The sequence below is a fragment of the Ochotona curzoniae genome, unplaced genomic scaffold (assembly GCF_017591425.1).
Source record: "Ochotona curzoniae isolate NIBS_2020 unplaced genomic scaffold, NIBS_Ocur_1.0 contig_2754, whole genome shotgun sequence".
Classification (NCBI taxonomy): domain Eukaryota; kingdom Metazoa; phylum Chordata; class Mammalia; order Lagomorpha; family Ochotonidae; genus Ochotona; species Ochotona curzoniae.
In genome coordinates, this window is record NW_024465582.1 from 141,338 (window position 1) to 161,085 (window position 19,748).

General features: G+C 60.1%; 1 protein-coding gene across 1 annotated transcript; it reads right to left on the bottom strand.

The window, feature by feature from the left end:
• Positions 1-604: 604 nt before the first annotated feature.
• On the bottom strand, positions 605-18,331 carry SLC9A3 (solute carrier family 9 member A3). The gene is made up of 17 exons (XM_040977316.1): positions 18,124-18,331; positions 8,633-8,935; positions 7,989-8,149; positions 6,823-6,901; positions 6,317-6,494; positions 5,780-6,000; positions 5,494-5,696; positions 5,195-5,284; positions 5,050-5,120; positions 4,404-4,533; positions 3,521-3,636; positions 3,069-3,198; positions 2,786-2,962; positions 2,453-2,525; positions 2,081-2,194; positions 1,640-1,849; positions 605-951 (listed from the first exon to the last, which is right to left on the bottom strand). The coding sequence occupies exons 1-17, from the start codon at positions 18,329-18,331 to the stop codon at positions 605-607; spliced, it is 2,811 nt and encodes a 936-aa protein (XP_040833250.1).
• Positions 18,332-19,748: the final 1,417 nt, after the last annotated feature.

Here is a 19,748-nt window from a genome sequence, read left to right on the forward strand (position 1 = left end):
AGAGCCAGCAGGAGGGACCAGAAAGCATGAGGACAGCCTGCTGGAGCTGGATGCCAGGGCGCCGGGTCCAAGGACCAGCAGACCAACTGCAAAGTTTGGGCAGGAAGTGGAGCTTGCTCCACCAGGGACTTGGTGTGCTACGACTAGCTGCCCCTCCACCACCATCACCACAGTCACTCAGCACAAAAGTCTCAGTAAGGAGCTGGCTTTCCTGAGTAAAGAGCAGAGTGACTCCAGAACTCTAGTGGTGAAGTGGGAGGCGGCCCCAGGCAAACCCTCCAGAAAGCAGTTGAGGACAGCGAGCTGCCAGTTCTCTGTTGCAGGTCATGCTGCTGAGAGCCCAGAGAGGGTGGGAAGCGGGCATGGGTCCGGTGGCACAGCTCAGAACACTGCCACCATCCCAACCCCTGCTCCAGCCTGGGTGCGTCAGAGTACAGTTTGTCTGCTGGGCTCATTCAAGCACAGAAGTGACATGGGCTCCGGGGATGGGAAGGGTGGGTGGTCAGCTTAGGATGTGCCAAAGCCTGTTTGGTGCAGAATCCCTCCCAACCCAGAGTTAGGGTCCTCGGTACCCATTGTGTCGGGAATTGCTCCCTGGACGCTCTCACAGAGGCGTCTCCTCCTGCTCTAGCGTCAGTGGCGGCGATGGGCTTAGCGGCGGCAGCGATGCGAGCTTGAGCAGCGCAGGGCGGCGACGCGCGCGGGGCCGCTGGAAAGAGCGCCGGCTGTGCACGCGGCGCGCCGCCGCCGACCGTGCGTGCGCACCGGGCAGCGCCCTGCGTTCCGGCCCCGGCTCGCGGGTGGATGGAGCGGGGTCACCGGGCCCGGGCAGAGTCGGGCTCGCGGCCAGAGGGCGCGGCAGCTGCGCGGGCAGAGGGGGCTTCTCGGCATTGGGCTGCCAGCGGCGCGGGGATGAGTGTCCCGTCAGCGGCGTGTCGGAACCCGTGTCACCTATGGGGTGGGACCGGACGTGAGGCGCGGACCCCACTCCAGTCGCGTCCCTGTCCTTCGGATATCCAAGGGGCCGGCGCGTGGCAGCGGAGTGAGGGGATCCCAAGGCTGGAAGGGCCATGTGGTCCCCCCACCTGAATTCCCCCTGTCTAGCAAGACCCCCTCCAGCAGCCCCACTGGCATCCTTGCCCACTCCCCTTTCTGCCTCCTGCTCTCTTCTTGGCCATGTGCACCCCCACCACAGGGTGTGACCCAGGAGACACCACTGTGGTGCTGTGCCATGTGGCTGGCCAGTCCCGCTCCACCTGTGAGGGTCAGGAACTCAGGCTCCTCTCCTGGACTCCACAGGTCCCTCCTGACATCCCTACTAGCCCTGAGTGGGGCTCCCACCACCTGTGAGTGGAGTCTCCTAGGAAGTGTGCTCCACCTGTTAAGATAGTTCTAGAAGGAGGGAAGGCTGCTGGGGAAACAACTTTGTAAGAGCCAGAGGCAGAGAAAGCAACACGGAGCCAGCATCAGAGGAGAGCGACCTGAGAGATCTGAGGAGAGAGACTTGGGAGAGAGATTGAGAGAGACCTGGGAGAGAGACTGAGGAGAGAGACCTGGGAGAGAGACTGAGGAGAGAAACCCGAGTAGATAGCGCATTCATTAAGTGCCTTACATGTGTGTTACATGTGTGTGGACTGGCCCTGGCTGTCGGCCAGCAAGAAGGAGTCCACAGACTTGTTGCTGAGCCGGAAGGGTGCCAGGCGGCGGAAGTTGCCTGGAGAGTGGGGGATCTGCACACGGGCCCTCTGGGAGGGCACCACAGCCTCCTCGGGAGTCAGCCAAGGCGGCATTCTGGCCAGGAGGCTATGGGCCAGGTCCTCGTCCGGGGAGAACACAGGGTTATCAATTCCTAGGAGAGAGACGGGGACAGATGGGCGTGCAGGAACCACAGGGTGCAGGAGGTGCCACTGGCTCCAGGCAAGGTTGTGGCCTTCCGGGCTGCAGGCCTGCCCCAGCTATCCCTGTCCTGGTATTAGTTAGCTCCAGGACACAAGCCTGGTGGGGCAGTCCTGCTGCTCGGTGCAGGGCCACCCGGAGAGGGGTGAAGCTAGACAGGCATCATAAACCCCCCAGTGCTCACCTGTGGGGGAGTCAGAGGTCGTGTCCTTGGTGACACTGGCCAGGAACTTGATGCCCCCACTTATCCCCTCAGCTTTGTAGTCGGGGGTGTCCTCGGGGTCTGAAATTTCCAGCTCTAGAGGGGAGGGCAGGTTAGGTCATCAGCCCCGCCCAGAGGGACTGTCACTGGGACCACCAGGCAGCCAGTCATGAGCAAGCCAATCCACAGAGCACTACCTGCCTGCCCCACCATCCCTGGTCTACTGAGGAGTGCTGTGAGAGATAAGGGGGCTGGGACCCTCATACTAGCAGGGAAAGGGAGGGCAGGGGCAAAGAGGAGGCAATAAGTGGGCAGAAGGTGAGCAAGGGCCCCTGGGGATGCCCTTCCCCTTACCTCTCTCCTTAAAGGTGAGGCCGTGTGGAGGGCTATCCAGGGGCAGCTTCCCGTTGGGAATGCTGCTGCTTCTCTGAGGAGCAAACATAGAGCCTTGTAGAGCCAGCACAGTGCCCTAGACATCCATTCACTGCCCACTGGACCCACAGCTGCCCCATATAGCCCCAGTCCCTGTGACTGGGTACTTCTTGCATGACACGTTTCCTGCCCTGTGCCACCCTTCCCCAGATATCATGCCGCTCCCCACTGGACCCACAGCCCATGCAGTACCACCCAGTCCCACCCTGGCCAACCACTGCCTGTTGGACCCACCACTGCCCCATGGTAGCATACCCGCTTCTGTGCCCGCTCCCTCTTGTGCAGCTTGGCTGCCTTTTTGCCAGGGACAAGGCCCAACTTGGCTGACTTGAAGGACTCTAGCCGCTTGCGCATGGTGCGCTGGAAGATCTCTTTGTCCTGCCGTGTGTCCTCACTGGGGCTCAGCACGTGCCGGCTATACAGGTGCTTGTGCTGGGGACAGGAGGACTTCAAGCTCTGCCCCAGATGACTTACCCACACCCGCACCTCTACCCAGCCCCTGAAGGCTTCCTCCCACACTGCCACCCCCGAGCGCCACCTGCTGCCGAGGCTTGTACAGGTACTGCTGCAGCGTGTGGTGCGTGACCACGTCCTCAGCGTCCCGTACACTCCGGCGCCGCTGCTCCAGTGATTGCATGTCCAAGCACACGGTGCTGGCACTCTCTCTCCTGTGCAGGGAGACACTGAGCCCATAGCACAGAACCCTTGCCCTGGTTTGCCTCCCTCTCCCATGGACCCCCCAGCTGTGAGACCCCTAGCGGAAGTCCTATGCTACCCACTGCACCTCTCCAGTTGCCCTGGGCCAGCAGGAGGCTTCAGGACATGGGTAGATGTCCTGGCGTCTGCAGCCCCTTCCCCTACCCTGTCCCTGCTTCATGTCCCTGCTTGGACCCTTGCTCTCTTGCTGAGCCAGCCTCTGGCCAGTTGCAGGCCTAGAGGAGGGCCCTAGAGGAGCACCCCCACCCATTGGGGAAACCTGTGGACACGCACAGAAGGTAGGAGACGGAGGCCTCCACGGTGGATGGGCGTGGTGTGCTGAAGTCCACGTTGACCATGTTGTCTGTGCTTGGGGAGCGGATGAAGGCCAGGGAGCCGCGGCGCTCCCCCTGTGGGGGACACAGCCTTCTCAGCCACACCACCCTTCCCCGCCACACCTGGGACCTGGAGCCAGGAGGGAGTGGGATACAGAAACTGGGGGCACTTTGGGGACACCTGTGGACTGAGGAAAGGACACCTGAAGGCCAAAGGGCATAGCTGGCCATGAGGGCTGGTGTGGCAGAAGTTGAGGCCCTGAGCCAGCCTATGGGGCTCTAGGTCAGCAAGGGGCCCTGGGGAGTGCCAACCCAGCTCATGCTGCCCTCCACAGTGGTGAGGAACAGATGTGAGCTTGCTCTGCCCCGGTGCTCTGCTGGTCACTGGGCTGGGCCCAAGGCTCCTCTCCCCAACCCAGTGGGAGCTGCTCAAGGGACAGGGTCAGAGGTCATGAGCCAAGAGCAGGAGGGTACCATTGTTACAGGCCACACGTGTCTAGCTGAGGTGATGTGTGGTCTCAGGTTCCTGTACATGTGTGCATATGCATGTTGTACAGGTGGCCTGGAGGCTACTTCAAACTGTTCATAGAAAATGAAACTAGAGATTTTATTCTGGTGCAGTTTGGGAAGCCATGGACAACTTCGGATACGCATTTCTATGAACTTTTTGAATACCTCTTGTATGTTTGTGTGTGTGTGTGTGTGTGTGTGTGCATGCACACCCCAGCTTCCTGTCCCCTGCCATCTCAAAGAGCTGGGAGGGATGGGCAATTAACAGGAAACAGAGACAGCCTGCCCATGTGAATTCCTGGGGCCCTGCCACAGGAAGGAGACCCTGGCACCTCAGTCACATAGCTGATGGCGTCCTTCAGGTTCAGCTCGTGGAACACGTTCAGAATCCGATCCCGAGACTTCTGGGCTGACCGTCTCATGAGCAGCTTGCTGAGGAACCTCCTGTCGAAGTTGGACCACCTGGGAATGGGAAAGACACACTGAGGGAACATCTGCAGGCTGTCCTCTACCCCCACCCCACAAAACCCTTCCTCCCCTGGGTGGGTGACTGTCAGGATCCTGGAAGCGTCAGAGGCCACTTGACATGGGAGCCCTGGGCCTGACAGGCTCCCTGCAGACAGCAGTATTGGCTCAGTATTGGGTCCCTGTCTCCCACACCAGAGACCCGGGCTGAGCTCTCTGGTCAAACCACAGCTGCCACACACATGTGGGGTGAGCTAGCTCTCTGTCTCTCAGGTGGCCGGCAGACCACAGGGCCCTGACCTTAGGGCAGGGCAGGGGGCGTAGGAACTTTTCCCTTTTCCCAGTAAGAACTTTCCCTTTTTCAGGGCCAGGCTGACAATCCAGCCAGAGTGGAGGACTCTTCCTAAAGGTTTGTGAGGTTTGGTGACACCTGTGGGTGGGGGCCACCCAACAAGACAGATGCCCAGGGTTGTCCTCAGGCCAGGCTAGCGAGGGACAGCTCCAGACACTTACTTGTCTCTGAGGTAGTTGTGCCCGATCTGCCCGGATATGTCTTCAATGGCCGAGAGGATGTGATCAAAGGCCTTTTGGGGGACAGAGGTTAGGGTCAGCGTGGGAACAGCCCGACCTATGGGGGCCCTGGGACCCCGGCCCTCACCCGGCTGTGCAGCTTCTCATTCAGCTTGGGTTCCCGGTGCTCACTCCGCTTCACCTTCAGCCACTGCACCAGCGGCTTGATGGTCAGGCCCTGGGGGACAAAGGGGCCTTGCTGAGGCCTCCCCTGCCCATGTCCTGCCCCACAGGAGCCCTCCGCCCTGTCCACAGCCCCTCCCATGAGCTGGAAGGACTGTCTTTGCACAAATGGGGCCGTGTCCCCTGCGGCCACGCAGAGGCCCATATAACATTCCTGTTGCTAAAATTATAAATCTCAATTAGGCCGCAGCCTGGGCCCCGCACCTGGAAGATGACAGTGAAGAAGACAACAATAATGGTGGTACTGACGAACAGGTTCTTCTCCTTGACCTTGTCCCCATCCAGCAGTGCGACCAGAGCAAAGGCCACAGCCCCACGCAGGCCGCCATAGGACATGACCACTTGGTCGATGAGCTCCAACTGTACCATGCGGTAGCGGTTCAGCAGCCACGTCTGCAGTACCACACCTAGGGGTGGGTGGTGCTCAGACCCTGTAGGTGACAGCCCCAATTCCAGGCTCCCCACCCCAGGCCACGCAGCAGGGGCTCACCCAAGGCCCGAAACACCGACACAAACAGCAGCGTGAGCAGCACGAAGGCCGTGTTCCAGGTCCAGATCAGTGGGTCCACAGCAGAGATGCCCAGGAACATGAAGATGATGGTCTCAGCTCCACTGGCCAGCATCTTCATAGTATAGCGCACAGTAGTGGCTGACTGCTCTGAGATGTTGGCCTTCACGTACTTCTGACAGCAGATGCCACAGAAGGTGATGCTGCGGGGGGCCGGGGGAGGGAGCACTTAGGACCGGTGGGCAGGGAAGGGGTCTGTGTCCAGGCATACTGCCCTGTTGAGCCGACTGGCACACCAGACTGGGCCAATACCTACAGCTGGCTTGGAGGTTGTTCACAGCCACACCAGTTTCCCTCCCCCAACCTGCTAGTCTCCAGGATTTCCGGAAGCCTCCTCTGGAGACCTTGACCAGAGCCCCCTAGGGAACCAAGTCTCTGGGACTCTCCCCCGGGGCCAGGGGCTGAAAGGTCAGGGGCAGAGACTTGTGGATGCCCCTTTGGGGCCCAGGGGTCACTCACGCCAGGATGGACGACAGAGACAGCATCTCAGACGTGAGGTAGCTCAGGTAAGAGATGATGAAGACAAAGCCGGGCTCAATGACCCGCACATGCTTGGTGAAACGCGTCACCAGAGACAGCAGGAAGGCAAACACGACACCCACCAGCGTGCCCCCGAGGCTCACCACAAAGAAGGACACTGGGGGGACACAACCAGCAGAATGGGTGAGTTGCCAGTGCCCTCCCCATGGTGGGCCCAGGACTTTATTCTCTGTCCTCGGGGCCCGCCCACCCTGGGGACCACCCTGTGGGGTTGGGTGGTAGCAAGGATGCTCCAGGGGGCCAAGCTGCACTGTCCTCTCATTGCCCAAAGGAAGGCCCTGTACCCGGGGTTCACAAGAAACCCCAGCAGTGACGGGGCCTGGTAACTGAGGGGGTAGGGAGGAGCCACAGAGCCTTCGGGAGCTTCCTGTACTCTGAGGGAAACAGGCTGAGGCAGGACATGCCCCTCACTGCCCCCCACATACCGATGCCCTTCACGCAGTCCACGCCAGTCACTTTGTCACCACCCAGTGTCACAAAAGACTGGAACACATTGTACAGCACCTGGTGGTGGAGGAGGGCATCTGGTTAGCCCAGGGGACAGCTGGACAGGCTGATACCCCACAGCCTGTGAACCTGTGACAAAGCCACATCTTCTCCAGGACATAGATCCTTATTTGAGTCCAGTGGTCCAGACACCTGTTGCCCCACGTCAGGGCTCTGGGCTGCAGACTCAGCTCCAGCCCCCTGCTCCTGTACACCCTGGAAGGCGGCAGTGGTGGTTGGAGTGGTCAGGTCCTCCTGTACGCCCTGGAAGGCGGCAGTGGTGGTTGGAGTGGTCAGGTCCTGGAGAAGATGCCTGCCCATCAGTGGTGACGCCACATCAGACAGTTCCTCACAGGTCTTTGTGTGGATGACAAACCTCAGATGAGAAAGAGACCACCTGGGCAGGATTAGGTTTAGGCCACAGATCATTGAGAATAGGCAGTGAGGGAGCAGCTAAGATCACGGAGTTTCCTTAGCTGACCCCCAGGCTCCCCAGCTCACCACAGTGACACCCTCAGGCCCTCCAGTTCACCACAGTGACACCCCAGACTACCAGCTCACCACAGTGACACCCTCAGGCCTCCCAGCTCAACACAGTGACACCCTAGTTCACCACTGTGGACCTTAGAGTCTAGCTCATCACGGTGACAGCCCTAGTTCACCATGGTGACACCCCAGGCTCCCAGCTCATCATGGTGACACCCCTAGTTCACCATGGTGACACCCCAGACCCCCGACTTACCACAATGACACCCCAGCTCACCACGGTGACTCTCCAGATCCCCAGCTCACCACGATGATACCCCCAGTTCACCACAGTGACCCCCTAAACTCCCAGCTCACCATGGTGACACTCATAGGTCACCATGGCAACACTCCAGACCCCCAGCTCACCACAGTGATACCCCTAGTTCACCATGGTGACATCCCAGAACACCAGCTCACCACAGTGACACCCCCAGTTCACCACAATGACACCCCAGATCCCAGCTCACTACGGTGACACCCTCAGGCCTCCAATTCACCACAGTGACACCCTAGACCCCCAGCTCATCATGGTGATATCCCCAGTTCACCATGGTTTCACTGCAGACCCCCAGCTCACCACAGTGACGGCATCATTGAGTAGTGACTCCCCAAAGACGATGATAAACAGGACTTCGTTGACATGCACCTCCTCAAACACGGCCAGGACCGCCACGGGGTCCACGGCAGCGATAAGGCTGCCAAACAGCAGGAAGTCAAGGAGGCCAATCTTCAAGTCACCTGCAAGAAGAGGGGACGTGGGGGCTTCAAGTGTCACAGCCTTCCCTCTGGGGCTCCCAGGCAGGTCTGCACCCTACACCTCCCACTCCTCCTCCCCTGGCTCTGCCCACAGCCCCTCTGATCACCTTGTTGGCTGTAGTGGAAGTGAGCCCTGTGCCTGCCTCACAGGCCCAAAGGTGGCTCAGCTGCTTGGGCTCCTGCACCAACATGGGAGACCTGACAGAGCTCCAGGCTTCAGTTTGACCAAGCCCCGGATGTTGTGGTCACTTGGAGAGTAAGCCAGAGGATGATGATCTCTCTCTCTCTCTCTCTCTCTCTGTCCTTTTCCCCAAAGCGGACCACACCTCTGCCACACCCCCAGTGCATGGATCCCGGCCACTTCCGAGTTAACTCACAGGCAGGGTGCGAGCAGGCTCAGGGTCCCCCTTGGGGTCTGCTCCCAGCCCCAGTCCTGGCCCGGTCAGTGCCCAGCAGCAGACTCACCCATGATGCCACTGAGGAAGACACCGTAAAGTGACAGCCCAGTGGTGGCGGCATTCCACACAGTGCCAACCACGGCATACAACAGGATGCTGCCCAGGTTGCTGAAGAATAGCCGGTTGGGCATAAAGTAGCCAGCATCCAGCACAATGGGCGGCAGCAGGTAGAAGAAGAAGACGGTGGGCGTGAGTGTGAAGGAGGCGATGTGGTCAGCTGCCCAGACAATGCCGCCCAGCACCAGGCCCAGGACGATGAGCAGTGCGCTCTCAGGGATGATGCTGGTGACCTTGTGGGACAAGTGGAAAACTGGGGGGAAGAAGGCAAGTTAGGGCCGGCCTGTCCTTCAGATGTTAACCCAGAGGCCAAGTCAGTGGCTCAGACACTTCCCCACTCTTGCACAGGAGAAGAGAAATGGGGCCAGGGCTAGGGGAGGCCATCCCCAAGTCCCATTGCCTATACCCATTCCTGGGCACCCACCCCACAGTGTTTACACTGGGGGCCCAGGATATATGGCCCTAGGTGTTGCAGACCCCCTGGACTCAGCTGACCTGGGCCAGCCAAGAGACCCCGGTGGAAACTCAGGAACAACAGGTGAGGGGAGTGGGGGTGACAGGTGAGGGGAGTGGGGTGACAGGTGAGGGGGTGGGGGGCAGGTGAAGGGAGTGGGGTGACAAGTGAAGGGAGTGGGGTGACAGGTGAGGAGAGTGGGGTTAACAGGCAAGGGGAGTGGGGTGACAGGCGAGGGGGGTGGGGTGACAGGTGAGGGGAGTGGGGTGACAGGTGAGAAGAGTGGGGTGACAGGTGAGGGGTGTGGGGTGACAGGTGAGGGGAGTGGGGTAACAGGTGAGGGGAGTGGGGTGACAAGTGAGGGGAGTGGGGTGACAGGTGTGAAGAGTGGGGTGACAGGTGAGGGGAGTGGGGTGACAGGTGTGAAGAGTGGGGTGACAGGTGAGGGGAGTGGGGTGACAGGTGTGAAGAGTGGGGTGACAGGTGAGGGGAGTGGGGTGACAGGTGAGGGGAGTGGGGTGACAGGTGAGGGGAGTGGGAGTGACAGGTGAGGGGAGTGGGGTGACAGGTGAGGGGAGTGGGGTGACAAGTGAGGGGAGTGGGGTGACAGGTGAGGGGAGTGGGAGTGACAGGTGAGGGGAGTGGGGTGACAAGTGAAGGGAGTGGGGTGACAGGTGAGGAGAGTGGGGTGACAGGTGAGAAGAGTGGGGTGACAGGTGAGGGGAGTGGGGTGACAGGTGAGGGGAGTGGGAGTGACAGGTGAGGGGTGTGGGGTAACAGGTGAGGGGAGTGGGGGTGACAGGTGAGGGGAGTGGGAGTGACAGGTGTGAAGAGTGGGGTGACAGGTGAGGGGAGTGGGGGTGACAGGTGAGGGGAGTGGGAGTGACAGGTGAGGGGAGTGGGGTGACAGGTGAGGGGAGTGGGAGTGACAGGTGTGAAGAGTGAGGCCAACAGGCAGGGGGAGTGTTGTTTTGTGGTTCTTACTGTGGCACTGACAGGGCAAGGTGTCCCTGCTGCAGCCTCAGGAAGGACTCCCTGTGATAAATGGAAGGAACCAGCCAGCCCTGCCCTTGGCCCAGCTCTGGCCTCCCTGCCCAGGCCCTTCCAGGTTCTCCCCAAACTGGCCTCTGGCCCTGTGGGACGCGTCCTCCAGGGTGCAGCAGCAGCCATGTGCAGTGCATTTGACCCAACAGCCACAGGCCCAGGTCCTGGACCTTCTGTAGACCCCAGAGGTGGCAGGTCTGGGCTGGCCCAGGAATCTGCATTGAGGTAAATTCCTTGTTCAACATCTAGGGCTGGGCCAGTGGCTGATAATCCTCCATACAATGGCCATGGAGCTGGGCCTGTGTCAAGGGTCCCTAACCAGGCCTGCCAACCACTCCTCTCTAAGCTTCGTCCACAGTTTGCATGGCCTGTTCAAGGTTCTGCCATGTGGTCCCAGTCCTCCCCTCCTGGGCAGAATTGCCAGCTCAGCTGCAGCCCAGCCAGCCAGGATGGGAGGAGTTTATGCAGCTCAGCCATGGCCCCTGGTGTGAGGGCCAGGGCCCGGCATGCTCCAAGAACAAGAGGCCAGCAGCGAGGACTGGGCCGACCAGCACCCAGATTTGTGGCCACAGCCCAGAGGGTCACAGCTAATTAAGCACCGAATGGTGTGGCTTCGCGGAGTGAATGTAGGCACCGTTTAGTCCTCATTACAATCTCTGCCCCAGACAAAGGTTGCTGGGAGCTGCCTGCTTCCAGGCAGGCCTGAGGAGGCCTCCGCGCCAGGCCGGCGCCCGCTGACCCACGTCTCAGCCCCGGGGCCACGGTCAGACCAAGGAGCCCTCAAGGTGACTGCTTTCGCTGAATCTGCACATGGGCAGTGTACAGCCCCTGGTTTTACTTTAACGTGGATGCGGCTGGGAGAAACCAACCCTGCTTCATGGCGCCCAGGCTGCGGCAGAGACTGGGGAGCAGCCGAAGTACAGCGGGGTAGGGCCTCACATGGACAAACCAGTGGGTGGCTGTGCAGAGTCACACAGTATACGAGCACACATGCACACGTAGAGACACACACAGATACACATGCACACACAGATACATCTGTGGGCACACACATGTTTAGACACACATGGATACATTCATGAGCACACACATGTAGACACAGATACATGCATACACAGACACATCCATGGGCACATATGCATACACAGACACATCTGTGGGCACACACATGCATGGAGACACACATAGATACACTCATGAGTACACACATGCACATGTGTAGACACACACTCATAGACACACAGAGATACACAGCCACACATAGCTATATCTGTGGGCACACACACATACAAGCGTGCACACAGATGGCACATTTAAGAACACACACATGAGAGGCAGCAGAGCCTGTGGCTCTAAGTAGCTGGTGCAAGAGGGGCTTGGCTGCATCAGCCCTGGGCTTGGGTTCAGGTTTAGCAGAGCCCTCCAGGCCAACAGGATAGCAGCTTAGGGTGGAACATGCACTGTGCCCACCAGGCCACATGGAGAGTCACTGCCTGCATGCTGTGTTCTACTGGTCCCTTGGTCAGGCCTCAGTGCCCATCACAAGGCACAGTGGGAGCAGGTGGCCTAGTGGCCTCACCACTCACCCCTGCAGCTCCTGCCCACACCTCCTTGAATGCCAAGGCCAGGGGCTGGGAATGCCATCCAGGCCTCCCACATTTATGGGAGGACTCGGGAACCTGCTTCATCATGGCTGCCTCTGGGGTGTGCATTAGCTGAATCCAGGGCTGAAGGGGACACAGGCCCAGGGCACGTGTGTGTTAGCCAGAAGCTGGGTAGATGGGGACGAGGCTCCAGTCCATGCTAGGTCCAGTCCTAAGTGGGAACAGGTGCAGGAGCTACAAAGTTCCCACAGTTTTGAAGCCCCAAGGTTCTGGAGCATGGAGGAGCCAGGCTGGGTGTGCAGCTGACTCTCCCCTGACAGGAGTCTACTGATACCAGGCACTGACCCAGGGCCCAGCACAGGCTGTGAGTCCAGCCTACAAAGGTCCCCGCCATAGGCCACATGGGCCAAGGACTCCCCAAACAGCTCCAGAGTGCAAGGCCCAAGGACCCAGGTTCTCACCCAGCCCTGCTGAGGCCAGAGCAGGGGCCAACTTCCCTGAGGGTTGGGACAGGCCCAGACCCTGGTGACATCACTACCATTGAAAACTGGGGCCCAAGCTGTCAGTCAGAACAGCCAGTGCCAGGGGCTGGGCCTGCCTAGGGGTGGGGTGTCCAAGGGGTAGGCAAGCAGCCCAAGGACCAGGATGGTCCAGAGGGGGCAGGCAGTGCTGGTTTAGGCCTGAGGCCATGGGGACTCCTCAGGCTCTGTAGGGGGCAGGCCCAGCTGGGCTGTGAGAAAATTCCAGGGGAACATGGGCAGCATCCCAAGACTGCTCACAAGGCCATGGTCCCGTGAGCCCCACTGACCGAGCGAGTCACGAGCTGCTGCCCAGACGAGGAGTTCCGACGTCTACCGCCAGCCAAGGGCGCTGGAGGCAAAGGAGTCCCCACAGGGGAGGGTGGAGATGCCGGGAAAGGAGCCGGAGGCTCAGGACACCTCCCTGTGGGGCCACCCCCCGTGGCGCACAGTCACAAGTCCACGGTCCTCTTGTCCCCTCCAGTCTGTGTCCAGGGCCTGGCTTATCTTGGGCACACCTGGTTTCCAGGGTCCAAGATGAAAGTCACTGCCCCAGGCTTCTGAGATGCCAATCAGACCTGAGGCGCCAGTTCCCGGGAGGCGAGAGCAGCAGCAGGTGCAGGCACCTCCATCCCCTCCTGTGGTTACCCACACAGCCCTGATGGTCTCTGGTAGGAAGCCAGTGACCCAGTCACCAGGAGCAGCTCCACAGGGTTGACCTCAGAGGCCAAACACACATTAGAAGTAAGGGTCCCATGGCTCAGTGCAGGCCAAGAAGTATCCTCTGGAAAGAGACCCCAGTCATAGCCGACTGCTTGATAGGAGTGACAGCACAAGCATGTGGGGCATGAGCAGGCTCTCTCGCGCTCCTGTATGCACCCCTCCCACAAAAGTGAGGCCTTGGTCAAAAAAACCTATGTACCCAATGCATGTAAGCAAGACTGTGAACTACAGGAGATTCCTTGGACAATTGGAGCTGTGTGTCTCCCAGTGGCCAAGGCCAGGCTACAGGATGCCAGACGACTGCACCAGTGGCACCCTCTGCAGTATGGAGGCAGCAGCACACAGCATCTGATACTACATATACACAGATGGCACATGGACAGCACACAGATGGCACATGGACAGGACACAGCACACAGATGGTACATACATGGCCCATGGACAACACACAGATGGCTCACAGCACACGAATGACACACAATCACACATACAGCCACTTCCTTTAGCACAAACTATAAAAGAGATGGACACTAAGCCCTCAACATCCAGATATGTGCAGGAGCTACAACAGAATAGCAACACCTAATGACAGCAACGTCAGGGAAATGCACATCTCCTGGGCCCCAGCAACCTCTGCGACGTTGACAGCAGGAGTAGGCTGAATCCTGAGACACCACAGCACACAGGAGAGGGACGGAGCCCTGTCAATCCCATTCCCCTTGTGTCAGAGGAGTCACCTGGCACTCAGGCCCGGCCCGTGGCAGCTGCAGATGCCGCATTCCACTACATGCCCTGATGCTCCAGCAAACCCGCCTGCCAGGACCCACTGGGGAGCCAAGGCTATGGCTTTCTGGGGGAGGATTTAGCCCCTTCATGTGTCCTCTTCATGGTCTGTGGCATAGACCGGCAGTGCAGATCCCAAAAGTCCTCAGTTATAGATGGGAAAGTGACTTGGGAAAATTGGGACACAGTGAGGACACCAGGGTCCCAATGTTGGGCTCCCTCAGAACAGAATCCAAGGCAGATGTTTGTTCATGAGGTACTTGTCAGGAAACACATAAATGGCTCACTATGCACCACCACTGCAAGACCATGGAAAAACCCAAGTTTCTCACCAAAGAAGAGCATGCAGGCAGCACAGCCAGAAAGAAATGTCTGGGGAAGAGTACAAATCCAAATGCACCACGGTCTGGAGGACCAGCAGGAAAAAAAGCAAACCAGGACAGGGACAGACAGATGTCAGAAACACGGGTTGCAAGAGTGCTGGAGCCCAGCGGGTAGGTCCACCCTAGACCCGGCAAGGATGCCACTCCTGAGATACCACTCATCCCAAACAGGGGCAGACAGTGGGCATTTGGTGAATGAATACCAAACTCTAAGAGCTCTCCTTGGCCAGTCAAGCCACAGAGACCTGGGGGCCATGACCCCTCCTCCGGCCCATGAAGCAACAGGAGCTTAAGTGGGAAGGGAGCCCAGCTGAAAGGGCTTCAGGAGCTGGCCATGCACCCTTGGTGTGTGGAGGACGCAGGGAAAACCAGGTTGGAGTCGGCCACACCTAGTCCTCCAGCATCCATCCATCCTGTCACCTGTCCACACAGGTCCACAGGGGCTTAATTGAGGCCCACACAGTGTCCACATGGATCCATATAGGTCCACATGGGATCTACTCAGGTCCACATGGGGTCTACACAGAGTCAACACAGGGTTCACACGGGGCCCACATGAGATCCATATAGAACCACATGGGATCCACACAGGGTCCACTGGGGCCCCATGAATCCACTCATGAATCTACTTTAGTCCATATGGGCCCACACAGGGTCCAGACAAGTTCACACAGGGCCCACACAGGTTCACATGGAGCCCATGCATGTTCACATTGTGTTCACACAAGCTCATATGGGCCCACACAGAGTCCAGACAAGTCCACACGGGACCCAAACAGGGTTCACATTGGATCCACACAGGTCCATATGGGCATACAAGGACCCACATAGGTCTCCATGGATCCACATAGGGCCCACATGAATCAACACAGGTCCATACAAGTCCCACATGGGTCTACACAGGGCTCACATGAATCTGCACAAGTCTACAGGGCCCACATGGTGTCCACACAGGTATACACAAGGCCAACATGATGTCCACACAGGTCAACGTGAGTCCACACAGGGTCCACAGGGGCCCACACAGGATCCACATGGACCCATATGGGGTCATCATAGCCATAGGCCTATAGGGCCTCAAGGGCGGGAGAAGGATGACACCCAGCCCCTTGCCACATGGACCTGGCTGAGCTGGAAGAACCGGGTGTTGGGATGAGGGAGGGGCAGGAGAGATGCTGGGTGCTGGGTGTGGGCAGGGTGGGGGCTGCTGTGCATTGCCCCCTTTCCCTGCCCACTCCCATAGCCCTTAGGTCAGACGGGGTCCAATCCCTGAGTCACCTAACATGTGCCCACCCCCTACAGCTGGGATTCTAAGTGAGAAGTCAGCAGGAAGGGAAAGAGGAGGAAGTGGGGCTGGGCAGTTAACCAGGAGCTGAGAGGTCAGAGGTTCTGGGGACACTGACTGGTAGCTACCTGGGACAATAGACCAAGGGGCTTCCTGCTACCTCAGTGTGTCCCTAAGACCCAGCAGTCCGAGACTGTCACCCCAGAGTTGATGCTGACAGGGGTTGCTGGCAGTAGGCCATGGGTACATGGGTCACAGAGCAGGCCCATTCTCATGCCCAGGTGTGATAGAGCTGGGCACTGGGGGCCGCAGGCTCTCCCCAGCCATGCAGAGACCATGGGCTTGAGTTTAGCCCTAGAAAGCCAGCATTGCACCCTGATTCCAAGAGAGCCTGTGGCAAAGGCACAGGCAGCCTGGGTGCCCAGCAAGGCCAGCAGGAGCAGAGATGCACCCTGCCTAGGCCGTGTCCTCAGGTTCTCCTGGGCGAGGCTGATCATGGGCACTGAGGGTTGCTCTACAGACCAGTCCAGCCTCCCAGGAATTCTCTCGCCATGTTTCTACCCCACCCTGCTGCCACTGACCAACCCCACCCCCACCCTCCTGGGGGGAAGCAGCAGGAAGGGAGGGGTGGGGAGAGGAGCCCAGCAACCTAGGGGAAGGTGGGGCCCGGGTCCCCAAGGCAAACCTGGAGCACCTGGAAGCACCAGCCTCAGTCAGAGGCAAGCCAGCGCAGGGCTTGGCTGGGGTCACTCTTTCATCCCCACCCTCTTGCCTTGGTGGTAGCCCGTGTGTCAGCCCCTGCAGGAGCCCCATGGCCACCTCAGCCAGCAAGATGCAGTTGCTCTGGGCTGCAGGTACAACTGTGTACAGCTATGCCCAATCTGGGTGGGAGACCCTCACCACACCACTCTGTCCATTCTTTGCCCTCGGCCTGGACAGCCTCTGGGAGCCTAGAGCTAACTAAGTCCCGCCCTCCCAACAGCCCCAAGTAGGGGTCAAAGTCCTCCGAGGACTGTGGAGACCTGGCGCAGCTCAACCTGCCCCTGCCCTGGCCTCAACCTCCCCCAGCCCCAACCTCCCCCGGCCTAGCCTCCCTGGCCCAGTGCACATGGCAGGAAGCTCCCACCAAGCCTCCCATGTACCTCTCAGGCTCCTGGGCAGGTGAAGCAGGTAACTCCGGCCCTATGGCCTCTATCCCCAGCAGCCCAAAGCACAGAGAGCCGGAGCCAGACTGGGCTGCTAACAGCTCCTGAGCACTGGCTTATGTGTGTCAGTCAGGCCAGGAATAGGTACCAGTGTCTTGCAGCAGCCAGTAGAGCCACACAGCCTGTACTGCTGGCATCTCACATGAGCACCAGGTCAAGTCCCGGCTGCTCCATGTCCTGTCTAGCTCTGTTTATGGCCTGGGAGGGCAGGAGGGGATGATCCAAATCCTTGGACCCTTACGTCCACGTAGGAAACTAGAGGTCACTCCGTGCTCAGCATGGCTCAGGCCCAGCCTCTGCAGCCAGCTGAGGAGTGAACCAGCAAATGGATGGTCTTCTCTCTCTCCCTCCTCCTCTCTCTGACAGCGCTCTGACCTAGGGATACATCGAGGAGCTCCAGAGTCCAAGCCTTCCCTGGGTCCGGCTGTGCTGGGCAAGAGTGCTGGAGACCCTCTGGCTTCAGCAAGGAGTCCCCATGGGGCTGCAAGGAGCTGGATGGGCATGGGTTTTCTGGGAAAGCTGGTGGAGGGGCGGGGTGTGTGGGAGAGTAGTGGGTGTGGCTTGTTCTGTGCAGAGAGGAGGGTGGAAGCCACCTTAATGTGTGCAAGACGCCTCCTGGGCAGTGGTACCCCTGGATGACTGGGAGGACACACAGCCAGGTGGGGAGGGCAGACACAAATCAGAGAGGGAGGAACTGAGCCACAGAGAGTGAGGGTCCACCAACAGGGGCAGCCAGGGGCAGGGTCCTGGTTTACTCATTAGGGTGGCACAGACTTAGCCACAAGCCCCACTGCTTCATGAGGAGCACCAGACCGGGATCAGGGATGGACCTGAAGGACAGCGAGAGGATTGGGAACAAGCAGAGAAGCGGCAGGGGCTGCCAGACTCCACCTGGACTGCCCCGCCCGTCAGCTCCAAATCCAGGTGGGATCCTCCCAGGAGGCCAAGCTGGGGCCTCTCCGGCTCCACCCAGCGCAGCCGCCCAGCCCCAGTGCCTCCAGGAAGACCCTCCCCGCAAACTTTGATCTCAGGCCCTGAAGAAGACTGACCTTGCCGTCACCTTGCCCGGGGTCCCAGATCCCCAAGCCACTGAGGAGGGACGGTGTGTGTACAGGAATAAGAAGGAATGTGGGGACTCGCCTGTACGGGAGCCCAGCCTCTCAGTTCTGTCTGGAAACGCAAATTCACACTGGCCACACAGAGAGCCCCTAACGTTCCAGACCCTGTCGGAAACCCGGCGACAACAGCCCCGCGTGCCAGCGGGCAGATCTGACAGAGACGTACTCGGAGCCGGCTAACCCAGACTCTGGGACCCGCCGCTGCCCTCGCACCGGCCGCGGGCGCCTCTGGCGCTAACCCGGACGCTTCCCAACTGGGCACCACGGACCCGGCGGCAGCAGGCTTCGGCAGAGACCCTAGGGCGGGATCCAGAACCCGCTTACCGATCTTGGCCAGGCTGGCCACGAGGACCCAGAGCGCGATGATGTACGGGTCCTGGACGTGATGCCACTTGAAGGTGACCACTTGGAAGCCCTCAGTCTCGCCGTGCGCTTCGTGCTCCGCGCCCCACGCCCATGGCAGCGCGGTCATCACCATCGCCAGTGCCAGCAGGGGCCCCCAGCCGGGGCCAGAGCCCCCGCGCTCCTGCATCCCTGAAGTCGCTCAGCTCCGGGTCGCGATGCTCAGGTCGCGGGGATCCCTCCGTGCCCGGCCGGCGGGGCGCGCGTTCCACCGCGCTGAGCCCTGTGCGCTTCGGCGAGACCGCAATCCGGTCCGGGTGGCCTTTAATCCGGAGGCCCAGGGCGGGGCCTTCCACCCCCGCCGCGCACACGTGAGCACAGACACCACCGCCCGGCCCCGCGCGCGGGCCGCCCCTCCCAGCTTCGCGCGCTCTCCGACCCCGCCTTCTCCTGAGCCCAAGACCCGGACGCGAGGTCCCCGAGGTCGTGCGGCCAAGGGCGAGCGGGGGCCCGGGCCGACCGCCTCATTTGGGGGCGGAGTGCGACCCGGTGGACTCGCTGACTCCGTCACCCCCGCGTGGCCCCGGTGCTGCTTCTTGTACCCCGCCGGGCACAGGACCTAAATTCGTAGCGCGCCCGCCCCTGTGTCCCGCACCGCGGACCCGCCTCTCTCCGCTCCCTCGTGCGCCTCCACCTGCGTGCGGAAGGCGACGCCGCCAGGTCTGCTTTTGCTCACACAGTTTTCAGTCACCCAAAAACCCCGCTTCACCCTCAGCGCACACACACACAGAAGCCGCATTGGAGGCTCAGAACCTGCTGCTGTCCGGATGGATCTCTGCTGTCCCCGTGGGCTTGGCCTGTCGCCTTCTGTCCCGCCCCACGGGACACCTCCGTGAGCCAAGCTTTGGCCGCGGGGCCCAGGGTGCCTGGACGCTAGCTGGCTGGGTAGGTAGGTGCGGGGCTTGGTGGATGGAGGTGGGAACGAGGTCTGATCCCTAAAGCTAGGGCACCTAAGGGGCATCCGGGCCGGGATCTGCTTCGTGCACGTCTCTGAGCATAACACGTCAGGGACCTGGTGCCCCGGTGTTCCAGCCTGCAGGACTCCAGATCCTTACAGAGCCTGGCTGTGTTCTTCCTCGCCCCACCCAGTCCTTAGTGTGGGGTCGGCCACGCCGGCCGTAGGCTTCCCCACCTGTCTCAGGTGGCCCGAGCTCTGTGAACCCATAGGAGGAAGGAGAGGACCCTGGCAGAAGGTCCCGCACCACCACAAACGCACAACCCTGGGAGAGGTTTCTGATCATATATAATTCAGTGTAATCTGTCTTGGGCAGTCAGCACCAGCCATATCAGTTTGTCCCGCATCTGGCTGTGGTCCCTGTGGGTGAGCCCGGCCTGGCCTTGGGGACTTCACAAAGGCCCCAGAGGTGGAGAATCGGCCTCACCGCTCTCTGCTGCCCTGACTGCCCTTTCTGCCTTTCTCTAGCCCAGTCTCTCTGCTTCCTGAGCCTGGAGCTATAGGGACTCTGTGGGGCGTCCTTGGGCTCATCCACCGCCTGTGCCCCTCCCCTTTTCTGTGTGGTTGAAATTGGAGGTCTGTCTTTCCTTGT